Here is a 16,970-nt window from a genome sequence, read left to right as displayed (position 1 = left end):
ACCCTGTGTTCAACCAGAGTGGTCTCTTTAAAACCCCTGAGCCTTCAGTGACCATGCTTCAGGCCCTCCATGACCTTCAGCCCTGCTGCCCTGCCCCTTTCTAAGCCTTCTCTCCTGGGCTTCCACAGCTCGGCCCTGCCCTTGGTCCTTATTGCTGTGGCCTTGCTGCCTGTGAGGCAGGTGAAATAGGCATTTTTTTTCTGCACACCTCTCCCCCCGCGCCTCCCAGGTCTCTACTTGCCACAGCATCCCTGAGTAGCCTTCCATTCTCTCACTCAGCCACCCTACTCTTCACAAATCTACAAAATTCTGCACCCATAGGTTCCCGCTAGATGTCGCTGCATATACTTCTTAACTAGGTCTTACACACAGTTGTTAAATGAGGGCCCTCATTGTCTCACTCCCAGCCTGTGAATGGTCTGCTTCCCCCTCGTCCTGACCCCTCCTCTATACAGACAGCTGCCAAGAACTGCAGTTTACTCCTGCAGTACCTCCTGCCCTAGGACTTCCCCAGTCTAAACCATTCCCACAGCAAGTGTACAGTTGCCTCTTGTTGAGAGTTTATCTGCAACGCAACTTCAAGAAGGTCTGGGCTCTTTAAACTGCCCAGTGATCGGCCATGCAGCTTGCGTGACCTGCATGGTCTCCTTTCTTCTTACCAACTTCCCACACGGTTAACACACTTCTTCCCTTGCCCTTGCTGAGAATCCTCCCCTCTGCCTACCACCCTCCCTTCCCTGCCTAGCCGCGTACTGGCCGGTAGATGGCGCCCCGCTTCCAAAGTACAATACCAGGTAGCATAGGATGAAACCCTCTATGGAAAAGCCCTGTCCTTAATGCGACAAGGAGGAAGAGTGAGGAGGTCAGAGAGTGGTCGAGATGAGCTGACTTAGAACCACTTCCAGGTTGCCATGAGCACTGTAAGCGGAGGCCAGAATGGCTGTGGGGCTGTGTGGGGAGCAGCGGTGTGACACAGCAGAGTGGTTAGGGAGTGGGTCTCATGGACCCACTGAAAAGAACCTCTGTCACCAATTGGAGGTTTATGGTGGGTGACAGAACGCCTACAGCACAATGCCATCCTCACCCCTGGGAAAGAGTGCCAGTCTCAACTTGCTTCCCTCGAAGACTGCACTCCAGGGGCACAAGGAACACATGAGAATGAAAGTGAACTTCTGTCACTTGGAATGCCACCCCCTGTGTTTGTACATAGGGCACTCTGGGAGTGCCCCTTTGCTGCCCCACAAGGCCTACAGTTCTTTCTTTGTAACACAAAATATAAATTAGATGGATGGATGGATGGATGGATGGATGGATGGATGGATGGATGGATGGATAGACAGACAAACAGATGTGGATGGAGTGTAATTGTAGGGTGGGAGTGTGAGAGTGTGTGTGTGTGTGTGTGTGTGTGTGTACTTGAGTGTGTGACTGTAGGTATGAGACTATGAGTCTCACAGGGTGGGCAGTGTATGACTGTTGGTGAGAGGGTGTGACTGAGGGTAAGGGGTATATGACTGAGTGGATGTGAGGGTGGCTATGGGTGTTTGGGGTGTATGATTATTGGTGTGAGGGTGTGAATTGTGCCTGATGGTGAGATGTGTGTGACTGGCTGTAATGGGGTGAAGGTGACTATGGGTGTTTGGAGTGTGGGGTTGCAGATGTCAGGGTGACTATGGGTGTTTGGGGTGTATGACTGAGGGCATGAGGGATATGTGATTGCTCGCAGGAGGTGTGAATGTATAGGCATGGGTGTGTGAGGAGTGTGTGCTTGTGGGTATGTGGGCATGAGGTGTGAGATTAACCTCCCACTGCTACATGCAGCTCCCTATCTGAGAGTCCCTCTTCTGAGCCCATTCTGGTCACGTCTCTCAGCCTGAGCAGTCTCAAGTCCTAGGTGCTGTCATCTCTCTGCCATCCACCCACCTGCCCCCACCAGTGAGAGCTGGTGACGAGCAGTTCTTGCCGAGGGCATGGGGAGACGTGTCCCCTTCTGTCTTGTCGTGGTCCATGACTTCTGAGGTAGAAGGCTACCTCCTGGCTCTTCTAGAACGGTTTCTCCTGCTGTTCCTCAGGCCTCCCATGTGGGATAAGGCAGAGAGCTCAGTGACTCTGGTTCCGTCTATACCAGCAGAGCAACGATGGCCCCTGTTCCTCCCTCAGACACCTGTGGCTTCCTGATCAGTCACCTTCTCCTTTGCTGACTCCTGGGGGAGATGACTACATCAAGACTTTCTGGACCCACCAGCCATTAAATAATGACACAGAGACTTAGTTATTTTTGTCATAGCTTAGGCCTTTAGCTTGGGCTACCTCACAGCTAGTTCATCTAATTTAATCCTATGATCCTAGCCCACCCCACCCTCCTTTACCTCTCCCTCAGCCCCTGTGCACTACCGACCACCTCCGTGTCCCACTGGCAAATCCCCCAGTACTGATTTCATCTCAGAGACCCTTTCTCAGCTGAAAGTTCTGCCCTTCCCTTCCTTGCCCAGCTACTGGTAGATCTTTATGAAGCCAATCAGCAGGCGAGGGAGGAAGGGTCTTTGCAAAATTCTGAGGCAGGTGATGATTCATAGGAACAACAATACCCAAACCCAGCCAGTACTCACCTCAGGGGGCACAGAGACAACCTTCGCACAGTGCACCCCAAGACGACAGCGTGGCGTGGTGAGGTGCAGGCTCTGGGCCAGCCCTTTCTGACTAGGTGCTCTTCGGTGAGTGTCTCACCCTCTCTGAACCTGTTTAGCTCTTCCTTGTGAGGCAACGGTGACTTACTTCAGGTGAACGGCTCGACGGGTGGCAGTAGCTATTACTTTATGAATCTCTCTTGGTGGCTCTGGTGGCCTCCAATGGCTGTTCTCTGTGGCAGAGCCATGACAGCAGCAGGCTGTGCGAAGCCAGCCAGAGCCAGAAGGGAATTTGCTGTTTTAGTGTCCTTTCCTTTCCTGTCGTGAATAGTTGGCTCTGGCTGTGGGGAAAGGGAAGAACCATCCCATCTGACACTGGGCTGCAGGGGTCTGTGGTGGCTCCTCAGGGCGACTGAGTCCCTTTCAGCTCTGTAGTGCCGGCAGCACACCGTCCTCCGCAGTGTCCACACCTGGCTGGATACAGCTAGTCCTCCGAGGTAGGACTCTGCCTGCCTCCTCCCCCTTTTTTTTCCTTTACATGACACCTGTTGCTCACAGGTACAAATCAAACGAGGAGTATATATATGTGCGAGGCCGCGGCCGAGGGAAGTATGTCTGTGAGGAGTGTGGAATTCGCTGCAAGAAACCCAGCATGCTGAAGAAACACATCCGCACCCACACTGACGTCCGACCCTATGTGTGCAGGCACTGTCACTTTGCTTTTAAAACCAAAGGTAAGAGGCAGTCAGCTGGGCACCACCCCACCCACGGCAGGGATCCCCCCGGGGGAGCCCCAGCACAGAGCCCTCCCTCTGCCCGAGGGGCCGAGTACCCCTACATCCTGGACTCCCACCCACTTGGTCCCGATGGCAGAGCACAACTGGTCAGTGATGCTCACAGCTGCCACCGTCACACAAGCTCCCACCCACATTCCACAGCCTCTACGCCCACACTTGTGTTCTCTGTAGACATCATCGCCCTTTCCTCTGCATGCCTTCCATGGATCTGATGACCTCTGCCATGCACACTCGTCACACTCACTCTTGCACTAGAGGATCCATTCCACTTGGAGCCACACGACCCTCTCGCATGTTCACTTTTCTCTATTCCTCCTCACCACAGCCAGCATTCTCTGATCCACCCCTCTTCTCCGCAGCATTCAGCATAGGGTCCTGCTACTCCCACCCCACCCCCACCCCGATCCTGAGAGCCTGTCACTTCAGCTTCCAGCCATCCTCCACATCAGAGTCAGGGCAGGGTCTGGCAGTCATTTGTGAGAGGTAGGACTGACTGTTGAGAGCGTGCATCTCAGAGAGCAGTGATGGGCAATGGTGGCCTGGGCCCACTATAGTCTCGAGGCCCTGGGTGGGGCGGACAGGGTTCTTGAATGGGGCTCTTCCCTTGCTGGGAGGTCCTGTGGCTTGCTTGCAGAGAAAGACGGTGGGCCTTGCAAGGTTGAGCACCCCAGTTGGTTGCCTCTCACACTTTGTAGATGCCTGTGTTTGGAGATGAGGATTCTGTCTTCTCTTCAGAGTTAGGTAGAGGAGGAGCCACAGGGGGCTCCAGAGACAGAGCTCAAGGCAGACTTTGGATTTCCTCTTGCCCTTTCTTCTGACTCACAAGGGGCAGGGCTACAGCTGAGGACAGGAGTGAGCTGAGCCCTCTAGGCTCCTGTTGCTTTCTGCTCTTGCCACCCTGGGTCAGGAGTTGCCTGTCATATTCCCAGGCCCAGTGGCCCCTTTCCCAGCATGCTCCACTGCTCCTTTCTTACCTATTAGCAGACCCTGCTCACCTCTGTCTTCTCTCCATCATCTTCGAGCTGAGCACACAGCTTCCCACCATGATCTGGAACTGGATGGAGACGCCCACCCTTCCACTTCCTTTTCCTGGCCCTCTTCCTCAGCATCTCGGAAACAGTGTCTCAATGGGTGCTGAGAAGGCACCTGACCCAAAGCAGCCCAGTTTAGCATGTGTGGGTCCTCTGCCCCACACCCCCATCTCCAGTCTCTCCTCTTCTGGGCTTTTGTGGAAGAGAGATTAGAACCACTGGCTGACAACTTAAACAAGGAAGCAAGTGGAGAACTTTTTGATTGGGCCAGAAGAGATCACAAATACCCAACCTCTGTCCCAAGGATGCAGCGGCCTCATCTTCCACCCTCCGCTGGCTAAGGCAACCTCTGGATGGCCGCAGTGCTCTTCTAGGTTTGCTGAGGGATTGCATTGTCCTGCCCTCAGCAAGAAGAGCCCTGAGGAAGCCTCCCTTCTGGGCTACCCACGGTGCACACGCACCTGGCCCCAGTTCCCTGAGGAACTCCCACTTAGCACCTTGGCCTCACTCACTCTGGAAGGTCTGTTTGAGGTGACAGTTTATCCTCTGGGAACTTTTCCCTGGGTCTCTCTGTCTCTGAACCACTCCAGAGATCCAGAGGGTCCTGAGAGTACATCCAGGAGACTGGGTTTTGCTCTTGGCCAATGACTGGGAGCAAGCTGAGTTCCTCCCTGGGCCTCTGAGCCAAGCACAGGAAAAGCAAGCCTGAAACTTGGAATCTCACACTTCATGCTCTCACAGAGTGGACAGAGGTGAGAAAAGGTGAGAAAAGGAAGAGATTCCCCCTTAGACGTGAAGGGAGGAGGGCAGGAGGCCAGAGCACCCAGCCCTCCTTGGAGCCACATCTCTGAAGCCCTGTTGTCCATCAGCTATGATAATATGAGGACTTTCTCTCCTCTCAGGATCTGTTTGCCTCCTTGCCAGGCCCTGCCCTTGAGTTGTGGCTCCAGCCAGGATGTATGAGTACTGAGACTGGGCCTGGCAGACCTCAATTCCTTGTCTGCACCAGCTGGCAATGCCTGTGCCAGGGGACTCTTCTTGTCTGTCTGTCTGCCTGTTTGTGTCTTGTCTTTGTGTCTGTCACACACTGAGGTGGCAGTTTGGCCTCTGGGAACTCTTTGAGGAGGGTCTCAGTGCATGGGGCAGGAGGAGGTAGGAGGTTAACCCTAGAAAGGTCCCTCTCCTCTTTTCAGATTCTTTCTAGCGGTGGCTGAGCCATAGACAAGCCCTTACATGGTCACCTAGGGAACAGAAATGGTAGCTGTGGACAGGCCCTTGTTCAGCCCAGGTGACAGGGTCTGATACTTGCAAGAACCAGCTTCCCTCCCAGACAACTCGGTCTTCCAGCCACCCACCCGTCCTCTACTTCCAGATGCCAGGCCGGGTTGTCCATGGAGAATAGGTTAACTGAGAAGACCTTGACTGGCCAAGCCTCCTCCCTATAGTTTCTACAGGATGTTGATGGGGCAGGACAGGCCTCTGAGGGTTGGGTTCCCTTTTGCCTCTTCAGAGAGCTGCCGAGGTTCTTCCTCAAGGTTGAGAACATCCTGTGATCACCAGCCCCCTCCCCATCTAATACAATACCTGGCAGAGTCAGAGTCAGAGCCAGAGACATAGCTTGCCAGTAGAGTGATTGCCTACCGTTCAGAAGGCCCTGGGTTGCATCCCAGGCACAATATTAAATAAAAGATTGTCCTGGGGGAGAGGGGTGATACTCTGGGCCGGTCATAGTTCACTCCCACTGCTTTTTGCCTTACGATCTTCCCAGTGTCCCCACGAGGTGGGTATTTAAAGAAACAGAAACTGGGACCCCACAGAGTAAGGAACGTTGAAAAGCTTGCTCAAGAGAACATAGTTAGCAACACAGAGCCCAGGCCCAACCCAGCGCCCCTTCCACCAGGTCATCTCCCTACAAAAGGCCACTGCAAGACCAGCCTCGTCAGAGGGTCCCAAGACCTGAATCTAGCCAGAGCTTGACACTAGCCAACACTGGTTCTGGGCCAATTGCTTCACTGCACTGGTTTACAGGAGCCCTGTCAGCACCCAGGACAGCCAAGAATCTTGCCCAATGATGTCATCAGCACCTGAGCCCAGAGTTAGGTCAGAAACAGAGGGACTGAGCCTGGTGGGTTGAATGACATGGTCTGTGAAGTGTCACCCACCACTTTGCTTCTGGGATGCATTTCTTGGGAGACTATTCTGCTCTGTGTCTAGCATGGCTGAACAGTAAACTAAAGTCTCCAGGTATAATGTATATGGCAGCATTCACGTCCTCTGTGACCGAGGGTGCTCAGAGAAGGGACCCAAGGCCTGGACCCTCAGGACAGTTGGGATCTCTGGTCCACAGCTCTCTTGTCTTACCTCCTGCCTGCTCCACTCAGCCAATGAACGTGAAGGGCATGGGACTGACTCGAGCTCCCCGTCCAGATGCAGGAGGAAGGCCAAGCTGGGCAGGATAGAGTCGGATGATGAGTGGGAAGTGTTCGCTCCTCTCTAGTCTCAGCCACTACATTTGCCCAACCTCGGGAATCTCACTTCCCCGGCAGCCTCAGCAAACCTGGTGTTTCTAAGCGGCGATGACGCTCGGTTAGGCTATGTTACCTCTCTGTCCATCTCTCTTCCCGTTAGTCCCCTCTCCTGTCCACTCATCTAACAGTGTCCCCGTCCATGTCCCTCTGCACAGGTTTTCTTGTCCCCCATTCCCCTCTGCCCGCCCATTCTTCTTTTACCCTCTGGTCTGGCCTCCTGTACACAGCCACATGTGGGCGTCCATTTCTCAGTTCATGCAGCCGTCCATCCCATCTGTTGACAGGCCAACCACACCCATTCCTCCTCTCTGTGGTTCTCGTCTCCTCCATCTGCCAGCCGTCGGCTTCTCCTCCAGTGTCCCATCCATCCGTCATCATGCTCCTACTCTTTCTCTCTACCTTCCTCCGTTCAGTTATACATTCTTCCTTCCCCTAGTCCCTCTGTGCACTCATTTCCAGAGATTTCATCCAGACTTTCTATTCTACCCCCTTCCATCTGTCCATTCGAACTTGGCAATTTAAGGCTCGTGAGACAGTGCACCTGACTCGGGAGCCTCCAATACGTTATATGATCAGCCACGTGGAAACACAACAGTCCGCAGAGCACAGCCCCAAGGAACTTCATGTGGCGTCTGTCTGTGTTCTCTGGGGATGGGACAGGGAGCTTGGCTGTCCTGCTGTCCACAAAGCTCATCATCCTGAAGCCTGTCTGTCACATATGTGTGCCATGGGGAACCTGACACCATTGCTGCTGTTGTAAGCCTGGCCCCAGGAGCTATCGCTCCAGCTCCTCGGCCTGTGGGGCTAGGCCTACAACTCGGGGCAGCACCTCAGAGCTTCACAGAGCCTTGGACAACCTGTCCAAGCTCTGTCTGCACTGTGCCCTGGCCCTAGACAGAGGATTTTGCTAAGACAGTCCCAGCCTGGATCCCAGAGGCTGTGGGGCTCATGTCCCTTGCCTACATACCTCACTGCTCCTGCAAGAAACCATGTCCTGGCTTCTCTGCCTAGTCCCTAAGGTTTGCCTTAGGTGACCTAGTAGTATACCCAGTCAGAAGGACTTCTCAGTCCCCAGCCACTATGTTAGTCATGAGAATCCCGCGTCGTTTCCAGCATTTAAGAATCCACATCATGTTTTCTGAGTGTGCCACAAGCTCCCGGGCCCAATCGTAAGACAGAAACAGAAAAAAAAAAAAATGCACTTGCGTGGTCTTTTAATGTCTCTGTGTTTTAACCAGCATCTCTGGTTCCCGTTGTACCCTGTCCTCTCCCAGCCGCATGCCCTCCCCACCCCGCTCCTGTATTTTACCTTCCATAGCAGTTATGGTGGCATAGTCTGGCTGGACACGGGGGCACAGGATGCCTTGGCCTGCCCAGCCCTTGGCACTTTGTCTACAGAGCTGTGCCCTGGCAGCGTCTGCTGCCTTCATGCATCCCGGCCCTCTCTGCTCTCTCCCTGACACCAGGCCATGAGTCTGTTCTCGTTTCTTTCCAGGGAATCTGACTAAGCACATGAAGTCGAAAGCCCACAGCAAAAAGTGCCAAGAGACGGGGGTGCTGGAGGAGCTGGAAGCCGAAGAAGGTACGGGGTCAACCTCCGCTCTCCCCGATTCCCTCTCCACTTCCCTTCTCCCCCCTTTACCCCTGGCCCAACCCCCTTCCCAGCCACCCTCATTTCTACCACTGTTCCCTCTCCTCTCCCTCCCTCCATTTCATGCCCTCCCGTCTAGTTTGCTGAACAACCGGGAAGTGGCACGTGCTCCCAGGGCCACACAGCCCGTTGCTGTGCAGTTCCGTATAACCTAGTGCTCCAGTGCCAGCACTGATGGGAGCTCAGGCCGTGCCCGCTGAACATGAGCCCACGGGTAACTACAGGCGACACGGAGCACCCAGTGTGGGTCAGGCACATTCTAACCACGTGCCCTGCGTTGTCCCCGCGGTACCTGGATCTTCAGGCACTTAGCTAGAAGCCTCTTCTGCTAGGAGCCTAACACATGTCACTGAGAAAGGCAAAGCTAGATCCCACTGCCCCTCCCTTCCCAGCCCTGACACATCACTGCAACCTGGCTATGGTCCTCCAGCATCAGCGGCAAGCTAGAGGCAGGCTGATAGCAGACAGGGCGGGGACACGGGTAAGGAGGGAGGCCAGGCAGGAAGCCAGAGGGGCTCTGGCAGATGGATGGGCAGGTCCTCCAGAAGTGACAGACCTTAGCTGCAGATTCCCTGAAGTCAGGATCAGGGCTTAGTATGACAAGATGAGAAGAGGTAAAGGGAGAGGAGGAAGGAGAAAGTTGTGGCTTTTATTTTCTGTCTAAAGTAATTTAACAAGAATCAGATCCAGGTTCCTTTAACATTGAATAAACCAATGTTTAGAACTCAAAGCACTGCCTTCACAAACAGTAATGTGAGGTCCCCATGTTGCCAAAATGCTCGCCAGGCCACTATGGGTGGTGCCCTGTCGAGGTCCTTGCACATGTGGTAGGCACTTTTATTGCCCCATTTCAAATCAAGGAAAAGTAAAGCCCAGAGCTGGGACCAGGAAGGGCCATGAAAGGCAGGCGGCCAACTTGGCTGTCATCTGTCCTCTATCCTTGAGTGTCACAGGGGTGATGCACACGTCCTCCGCCTGTGTGATCCAGGCCAGACACGTGAGCATGGCTCAGGTAAGAAGGGGTCTGACTCCAGATGCATTCGGAGGCTGAGCCCTAAGTATCCTGTACATCATAGAGGGCAGAGGAGGGGAGGAGAAAGGGACCAGGGATGGCTTGTAACCTAAGAGACCGGAAAGATGGAGTTGTTACTTCCTGCACCAAGGCAGACCCAGGGCAGACATTAGGAACTGGTGTATCCTAAACTGTACTGTTGGTAGCAGGAACTGCCCTGAAAAGCACCCAGCCAGGAGACCTGCAGCTCCAGTGGGAGTAGATTGTCAGCCACCGCCACCATGTGGCCAGTCTTAGAAACTGCACCCAGAACGTTCTATCCAATGCTTTCTTGGCAATAATGGCTGAAACGCCTGGTGAGAAATATCAGTAAGAGGAGGTGCTGAGCAGGCAAGGGAATCCTTTAGATACCTGCTGGAACCGGATGTGGAGTGCCTGACGTAGTGTGGTCTGGAGAGGGCTTCCACCATCCCTGCACTGGGAGCTCATACAGGGAGCCTTCATTTTCTCCTCAGTAAAGAAGGGCTTTGGGGCCGTCCTGCTGGGTGTCCCTGACTGGGGAGGACCCTGCTTCAGCCTTCATCTGCAAATGCTAACAGTGCTGCCCGGGCCACCTGCCTATGGGAGAGGAGAAGCAGATGGAGAAGCCAGTAGCAAACACAAAAGGACATAAACAGCCATCAGCACCCAGCAAGAAGATGGTGGGGTGGGGACTTGGAGCTACATCTGCTCATCAAAGCATAATTCATTTTGAACTACAGTGTAATAGCATGAGGACTGCGAGCCTTAGTTCTGACTGGGCGGGCCAGGAGACAGCTGGATGACTGTAGGGTGTGCTGTGGCCTTCCCTATGCGTGTGTACGGGAGGGCAGAGCTGAGGCCTGCAATCAGGGCTCCTGCCAACGTCCTAGGTCAACAAAATAAGTCCTTGAGCTGATGCCAGGCCTTGCCCCTCCCCCCATCCCGTCTGTTCTGTCTTCTCCCATTCCCATCACCCACTGCCCTCAGGGCCTTGTCTTTTGCCCCCATCTGCCTAAAACCCTGCCCTTGGCCTCATGACCCTCCCCCTGCCTGACAGCTCATTCTCTACCCACAGTTTGCTGTCTGTCCTAATGAATGTTCACATTATCCACTTTGGCACCTGGCTGCTGAGGCATTAGCATCACTGTTTTGGGCCTTCTTGGGCATGGTGGAGAGCCAAAGCCGGTACCCCAGTATTCTGGGCCTACCTTTCCTGACCAGGAGAAAATAGAATATTGGTATCTGGGTTAGCTATAGGGCTAGTGGACACATTAAACCACCTGGAACCAGCACGAACTGGTCATGTCACAGCAGTCTAGTGATGGACCAACAGCACAAACTCTCCAGGTAATCCCCAGAGTGCAGAAGGCTGTCCGTTTCAGTGATGCCTCGTGCTATTTGCTGGTAATGGTACAGCCTCAACCCAGCTGAGGGAAACCTCTACCCCATAAGATGCAGACCTGGAGGCTGACACTCTCAGTGCTCCACAGGGCAGGGATGGTAGGGGTGAGGCCTTCCCTAAAGACTGAGACCAGCCTAACCCAGGTCCTCACAGAGGCTAAACTCTGCCATCTGCCGAAAGCTTCTGTGAGGGCCAGCCTGGTCATGTTGGCATCTGGTTTGCATTTTAACGGACTATGACTGTCTGCTGGGCCAGCCGGCATGCCCTATCCCAGAGTAATAGATGCCATCAGTCATGAGGTCATAGTGGCTGTAATTCTCTGGGCCCTTGCTGTGCACCAGGCCTGCAGTGAGACATCTGCTTAACAAAAGGAGAGACTGAGGCCAGCACTACAACTGGCTGACAGTGGAGCCCACACCGACAAACCAGGAAGCAGATGGTCTTGTTTGCCCCCGTGAGGTCCCAGGCCTGCTTCTGCCTTACTTGGGCAGGTTACTTAATGCCCCTTACCTTGGTTTCCTTATCCACAACATGATGGTAAGAATAGAGCCACCACTTTCCCACTGATCCCAGGTTTCTTTGAGGGCTACACGAATTCACGTACCTAAAGCCCTCAGAGCTGAACTTGTACACCGAGGCGTGAGGTCATTCTGCACTATTATTTACAGAGTATTCTGTCTGCTATGTCACTTGGTTGTCTGCCATGTGGCATTATGCCTACTTGGCAGGCAGTGGGACCGGGCTTAACCCGGAGCAGCTGTAATCTGGAGTGCCCTGTGTCCTCCCTCAGGAACCAGTGACGACCTGCTCCAGGACTCAGAGGGGCGCGAGGGCTCCGAAGCTGTGGAGGAGCACCAGTTTTCAGACCTGGAGGACTCTGACTCAGACTCAGACCTGGATGACGATGAAGAGGAGGAGGAGGAGGAGGAAGAGGAGGAGAGCCAGGATGAGCTGTCCAGGCCATCCTCAGAGGCAGCTCCACTCTGCCTGTCAGCCACACTACAGGAGGACTCCTCCCCGATTCGGGGCCCTCAGCCTCCAGATGCCACTTCAGACGCGGCCCCGCAAGGCAGCTCCACCTCAGAAGCCACGCGTCTGACAGCCAGCAGCTGTTCCACACCCAGCCAGGGTACCCAAGGCCTTCCCCGGCTGGGACTGGCCCCAGTGGAGAAAGGCACGAGCTCAGCCCTGAGTGCCAAGGCCACATCCCCTAGGAGGCCGTGGTCCCCAAGCAAAGAAGCAGGCAGCCGCCCCTCACTCACTCGCAAACATTCACTCACCAAAACCGACTCATCTCCCCAGCGATGCTCACCGGCCCGAGCTCAGGCCTCAGTCACGAGCACACCTGGTCCCCAGACGGGCCCAGGAAGGGACCTAAGTCCTCACCTTTGTGGGTCTCCGAGACCAGAGTTGTCCTGTCTGACTCCCTACCCCATAGGAAGAGAGGTGCCCGCTGGACTTGAGAGTGCCACAGTCACAGGCACCCCCAGATGTTCACCCACCAGGAGACGGTCCCTGGGTCGGGCCGAGTCATCGCCGCCGCACACAGTGCTGCCCGGGACGTGGGCCCTAGCTGGGCCCTGCAGCCCCTCAGTGGACACGTATGGCCTGGGCTTGGGGCCGGTTCCACGGGCTCTCCTCCAGCCCGTGCCTCTACCTCACACACTTCTCAGCAGAAGCCCGGAAATGTGCGCCTCTGCATGGGTGAGTCCTGGGGGTCAGGAGCTGCCCATCCACACCGTCCGTCTGCACCTCACGTCCTGGCCGGCATTCCTGGTCTTGTAGCGAGCATTTCCTGGGTCCCCACTCTACCAGCCAGTTTATTGCACTTGGAGGCACCCTCAGAAGCCCCGAACATGACTCTGGTGTTCGCGGGCTCCAGGTTCTAGCCCTAGCAGGCAGGGTACGTGAGGATGTGGATGTAAACACTTGTGTAGTCCTTCAGCCATCCCTTCCCTGTCTACGTGTGTCCTTGGAGCAGGTGACAGACAGCTTTACCAAAACCAGCAGTCCCCATCTCCTTCATGAACATCACAGTCCACACCATCCCTGTGGAACCATGAGTGCAGTGGTTGAAGCAACCTTGCCTCAGTCACCACCGTGCCCTACCACACCACCGCTAGTGCTGACCACCACCACCACCCCCCGCAATATCGTTTCATCATCTACACTGTCCCCGTCCTGGTGCCTTGCAGTGTCTGTACCGCTACCACAGTGCCTCTGTGGCTGCCACTGCCCAAGGCTGGCCGTGTCCCTGCGAACATGGCTTGCATTGTGTTGTCAGGACCCCACAGCATCTCTCCTGGAGGAACACTGACTAAAGTATCTTTCTTGCCACATTGAACTTCCTGTAGTGGAAGGTGGAGATCCTTGGGTGGGAATTCATATGCAAGGGTGAAGTTAGGCCAAGACCATTTTAAGAAGGGGTGGGGCAGAAGAGCCAAGGTAAACCAGAGCAACCACAGATCCCCATTCCCAGGAGCCACCTCCTACAGATATGGGCCAGCATGTCCCTCTAAGTTGCCCAGTAGGAAGGTCCCTGAGCACAGCATTAGGACTCCTGATTCTGGCCATACTCACCAGCCTTACTCTGACCTCAGGCCTCCCTGCCCTCTATAACTCTAGCCCTAAGTCCTGCAGGTGCCCAGCATGTAACCCTTGTCTTCTCCTGTTTTGTTTTTCTGACTCCTCCAGAAGACTGAATCCCGAAGTCCATCAGCTGGTCCTGCTCCTCTCTCTTCCCGACCATCCTCTGCCCCTCATGACTTCCACGGCCACCTCCCTAGCCGAAGTGAGGAGAACCTCTTCAGCCACCTGCCTCTGCATTCCCAGCACCTGAACCGCGCCCCCTACCCCCTCATTCCCATCGGTGGGATCCAAATGGTACAGGCCCGACCAGGAGCCCACCCCACCCTGCTGTCAGGACCCTGTGCAGCCTGGGTCAGTGGCTTCTCAGGGGGTGGCAGTGACCTAACTGGGGCCCGAGAGGCCCAGGAGCGCAGCCGCTGGAGTCCCACGGAGAGCCCTTCAGCATCAGTGTCCCCTGTGGCCAAGGTCTCCAAGTTTACACTCTCTTCAGAGCTGGAGGAGGAAAGGACCAGCCGAGGCCCAGGAAGACCTCCTGCCTGGGAACCTCACAGGGCTGAAGCCCCTGCAGAACCCATGGGCACACACAGCCCCTGCCCCCCACAGCTGCCCCAAGGGCACCCGGTGGCACCATCCTGGAGGGGCCTCCTGGAATCACCACACGCACTGGCCAACCTAAAGGCCTCAAGCTTCCCGCCACTGGACCGCAGCAGCTCCATGGACTGCCTGGCAGAGACCTCCACTTGCTTTCCACCCCGGAGCAGGAACCTCTCTGGAGAACCCAGGACCCGCCCAGACTCCCCTGAGCTCTTAGGTAGAGGGGAGCTCAGGACACCTCTATTCCTGCCCAAGGATAGCGGCCCCCCAAGCATCTAAGCCTCTGCAGTACTTCAGCGCTGGCCTCAGTGTTCGGCAGCAGACACTTCCTGCCAACTGCCTGGAGTCATACTGCTCCCGCGGGCATCCTCTCCCATCTGTCCATCTGTCCATCTGTCCATGCAGCTTCTGCTCAGCCCCGTCTGTTCTATTTTTCCACATATGCAGTTACCTGTGCCTTTTTCTAGACATTTTGTTGCTTGAAAAAAAAATCACACACATCCATAAACGAAACGAAACAAACACATCCACGAGGAGCTCTAGGCTGTGAGTAGTTTGTGCCCTGGGGACAAGGCTGGAGGAGGGACTCTCCACCTCCACCACCACAAGCCGTACTGGCAGCCGTCCCCACCTCAAGGTCCCTGAGAGAGAGGGTCTATTGCACTGAGAGAGAAGAAGAAAGGGGGAGAAAAATATAATTAAATTCAAAGGCAAGCACTCCTACAGACAGATTCCCAAGATCCCCACTCATAACACATACAGCTCATAGCCACCCCGCTCTGCCATCAGAGGAACCAGAACCCCAAAGCAGGACACAAATACAGGCAGGAACCAACCCGCTACTGCCCACGCTACCCGGCTAAGAACGTTATCTTTTATCCTATGTAGTGTGACCCAAGCTCTCACCTTCTCCCTTCCTTACTCCACCTCCGCCCAGGGCTTGCCCATCTGTCTCCTTTCTCCTACACACTGTAGGTCTCTGCCTCCTGGGCCTGGTCACAGGCTGCTCCTTTATGTTCAGAAATACCCACAGGATGGAGGGGCCAGGCAGGACTAGGGATGGTCCTAGTCTGGACCTGTTCTGAGCCTGGCGTTTGGATTCTGCTTCCCCTCTGGCCCTGAGACGGCACATCACACTTCCTTCCTGGCAGGATTGACGTGTGTGCGTGTATACACACAGAGAACCCAAAGATGGTGCTTGGTACTTTCTCCGGCCTCCTCAGATCCTCTGCTCTTAACTTAGAGGATTGGTAAATTGTCCCAAACCCTTTGAAATTTTCCCCAGTTCCCAAGGAAAAAAAAACACAACAAAACAAACAAACAAAAAAAACTCTGCTTAAAAAAAATGAAATATGACCAAAAATTTAAATCCCAAGTTGAAATTTGGAACTTGACCTGTTGCATGATTTAAAAAAAAAAAAAAAGCAAGCTCTCTGAGGTACAGGCTCTATGGCTACCATTTCTAAGACCTTCCGGAAATGTTTCTTTACCTTCTCCAAGGAAGAGAGAGAGGGGGGGGAAAGGACCATTGTGAGGAGGCCCCTCCTATAGCCTTGTTCCCAAATCACGAAGCCTGTTCTGGCCATGCTGGATACTGTTGTCACGCTGTACAAAGCAAGGGCCTGTCCCTGGGCATCAGGCTGTTTGTGTGGCTGAAGGCTCATGGGGAGCTGAGCTGCAGGGCTCTGGGCTCCCTGTACTAGGCCACCCCTAGTTCCTGTCATGCCTGGGCCTTGCTGGATGGGCAGATCAGCCACAGGCCCAGTGCCCAGCGCAGTCTCCTGGTTTCTCCTTTGTCTGACTCAACGCTTAAGACATAGCATTAGGAGGACTGGGGCCTTCCCTGAGACAGCATTAGGAGGACTGGGGCCTTCCCTGCTGTATGCTCGGCTGCACGGTGGCATGGGTAGCAGACTGGGGGCCTCCAGATGCCTGCCTTGCTGCGAGTCTCCTGCCCACCTGGGAGAAGCTGTCAGGAACAGGGCAGGGGCACTGGAAGGAAGAGGGTAGAAGCCCAAGCTGGAGGCCACAGCTTCTCTCCCTTCTGCCTCTCAGCCCTACCCCACAGGCCCCACTGATGCTAAAGGCTGAGTTCGACAAAAAAAAAAAAAACATCGTCTCAAACTGAACTTGATGGCTTTCCAGGCAAGAGCTTCTGGCCATAGAAGGAAGGCTAAATCCTGACCTTGGGATGCCTCTCCACTCTACTCCCAAATCTCTCTGTGTCTCTCTGTCTCTGTGTCTCTGTGTCTTCTCTCTCTGTCTCTCTCTCTCTCTGTCTCTCTCTCTCTCTCTCTCTCTCTCTCTGTCTCTGTCTCTCTCTCTCTCTCTGTCTCTCTCTCTCTCTCTCTCTCTCTCTCTCTCTCTCTCTCTCTCTCTGTTCCCTTCCTCCATTCCCCTGCTCATGTCCCCTTCAGCAGCCTAGTGACAGACAAATGTGACGACAGAATAACCCCCACAGTTACTGGGCACCCCTGACTCAGGGAAACGGGATGTAACAAAGGGTAGGAATTGTAGACTTGCCTTTAGGTGACAGGGCTAGAATACACAGAGTCTAGCCAGGGTTGGTACCACACACATGTCCAGAGAATTGGCAGTGGATGTCACTTCAGGCACAGCTCTTAAACTCCTAAGCTCTCTCCCACCCCCACCCCAAGCACAGGACCCCAGCCTGCAAACACCTTCTCTACCTAGAGAAACTCTCACTCCAGGAGTGTG

The 16,970-nt window shown here is 54.7% G+C and overlaps 1 protein-coding gene across 1 annotated transcript in view; it reads left to right on the top strand.

The window, feature by feature from the left end:
* Hivep3 (HIVEP zinc finger 3) overlaps positions 1-14,788 on the top strand; it is a 315,153-nt gene extending 300,365 nt beyond the window's left edge. Inside the window, 4 exon segments of the mRNA XM_032899121.1 lie at positions 3,186-3,361; positions 8,479-8,565; positions 11,860-12,773; positions 13,764-14,788. Coding sequence (XP_032755012.1) covers positions 3,186-3,361; positions 8,479-8,565; positions 11,860-12,773; positions 13,764-14,531 — 1,945 coding nt within the window. The 3' untranslated portion in view covers positions 14,532-14,788.
* Positions 14,789-16,970: the final 2,182 nt, after the last annotated feature.

Source organism: Rattus rattus, chromosome 1, assembly GCF_011064425.1.
Source record: "Rattus rattus isolate New Zealand chromosome 1, Rrattus_CSIRO_v1, whole genome shotgun sequence".
Taxonomy (NCBI): Eukaryota; Metazoa; Chordata; class Mammalia; order Rodentia; family Muridae; genus Rattus; species Rattus rattus.
This window is presented reverse-complemented; position numbering and strand designations above follow the sequence as displayed.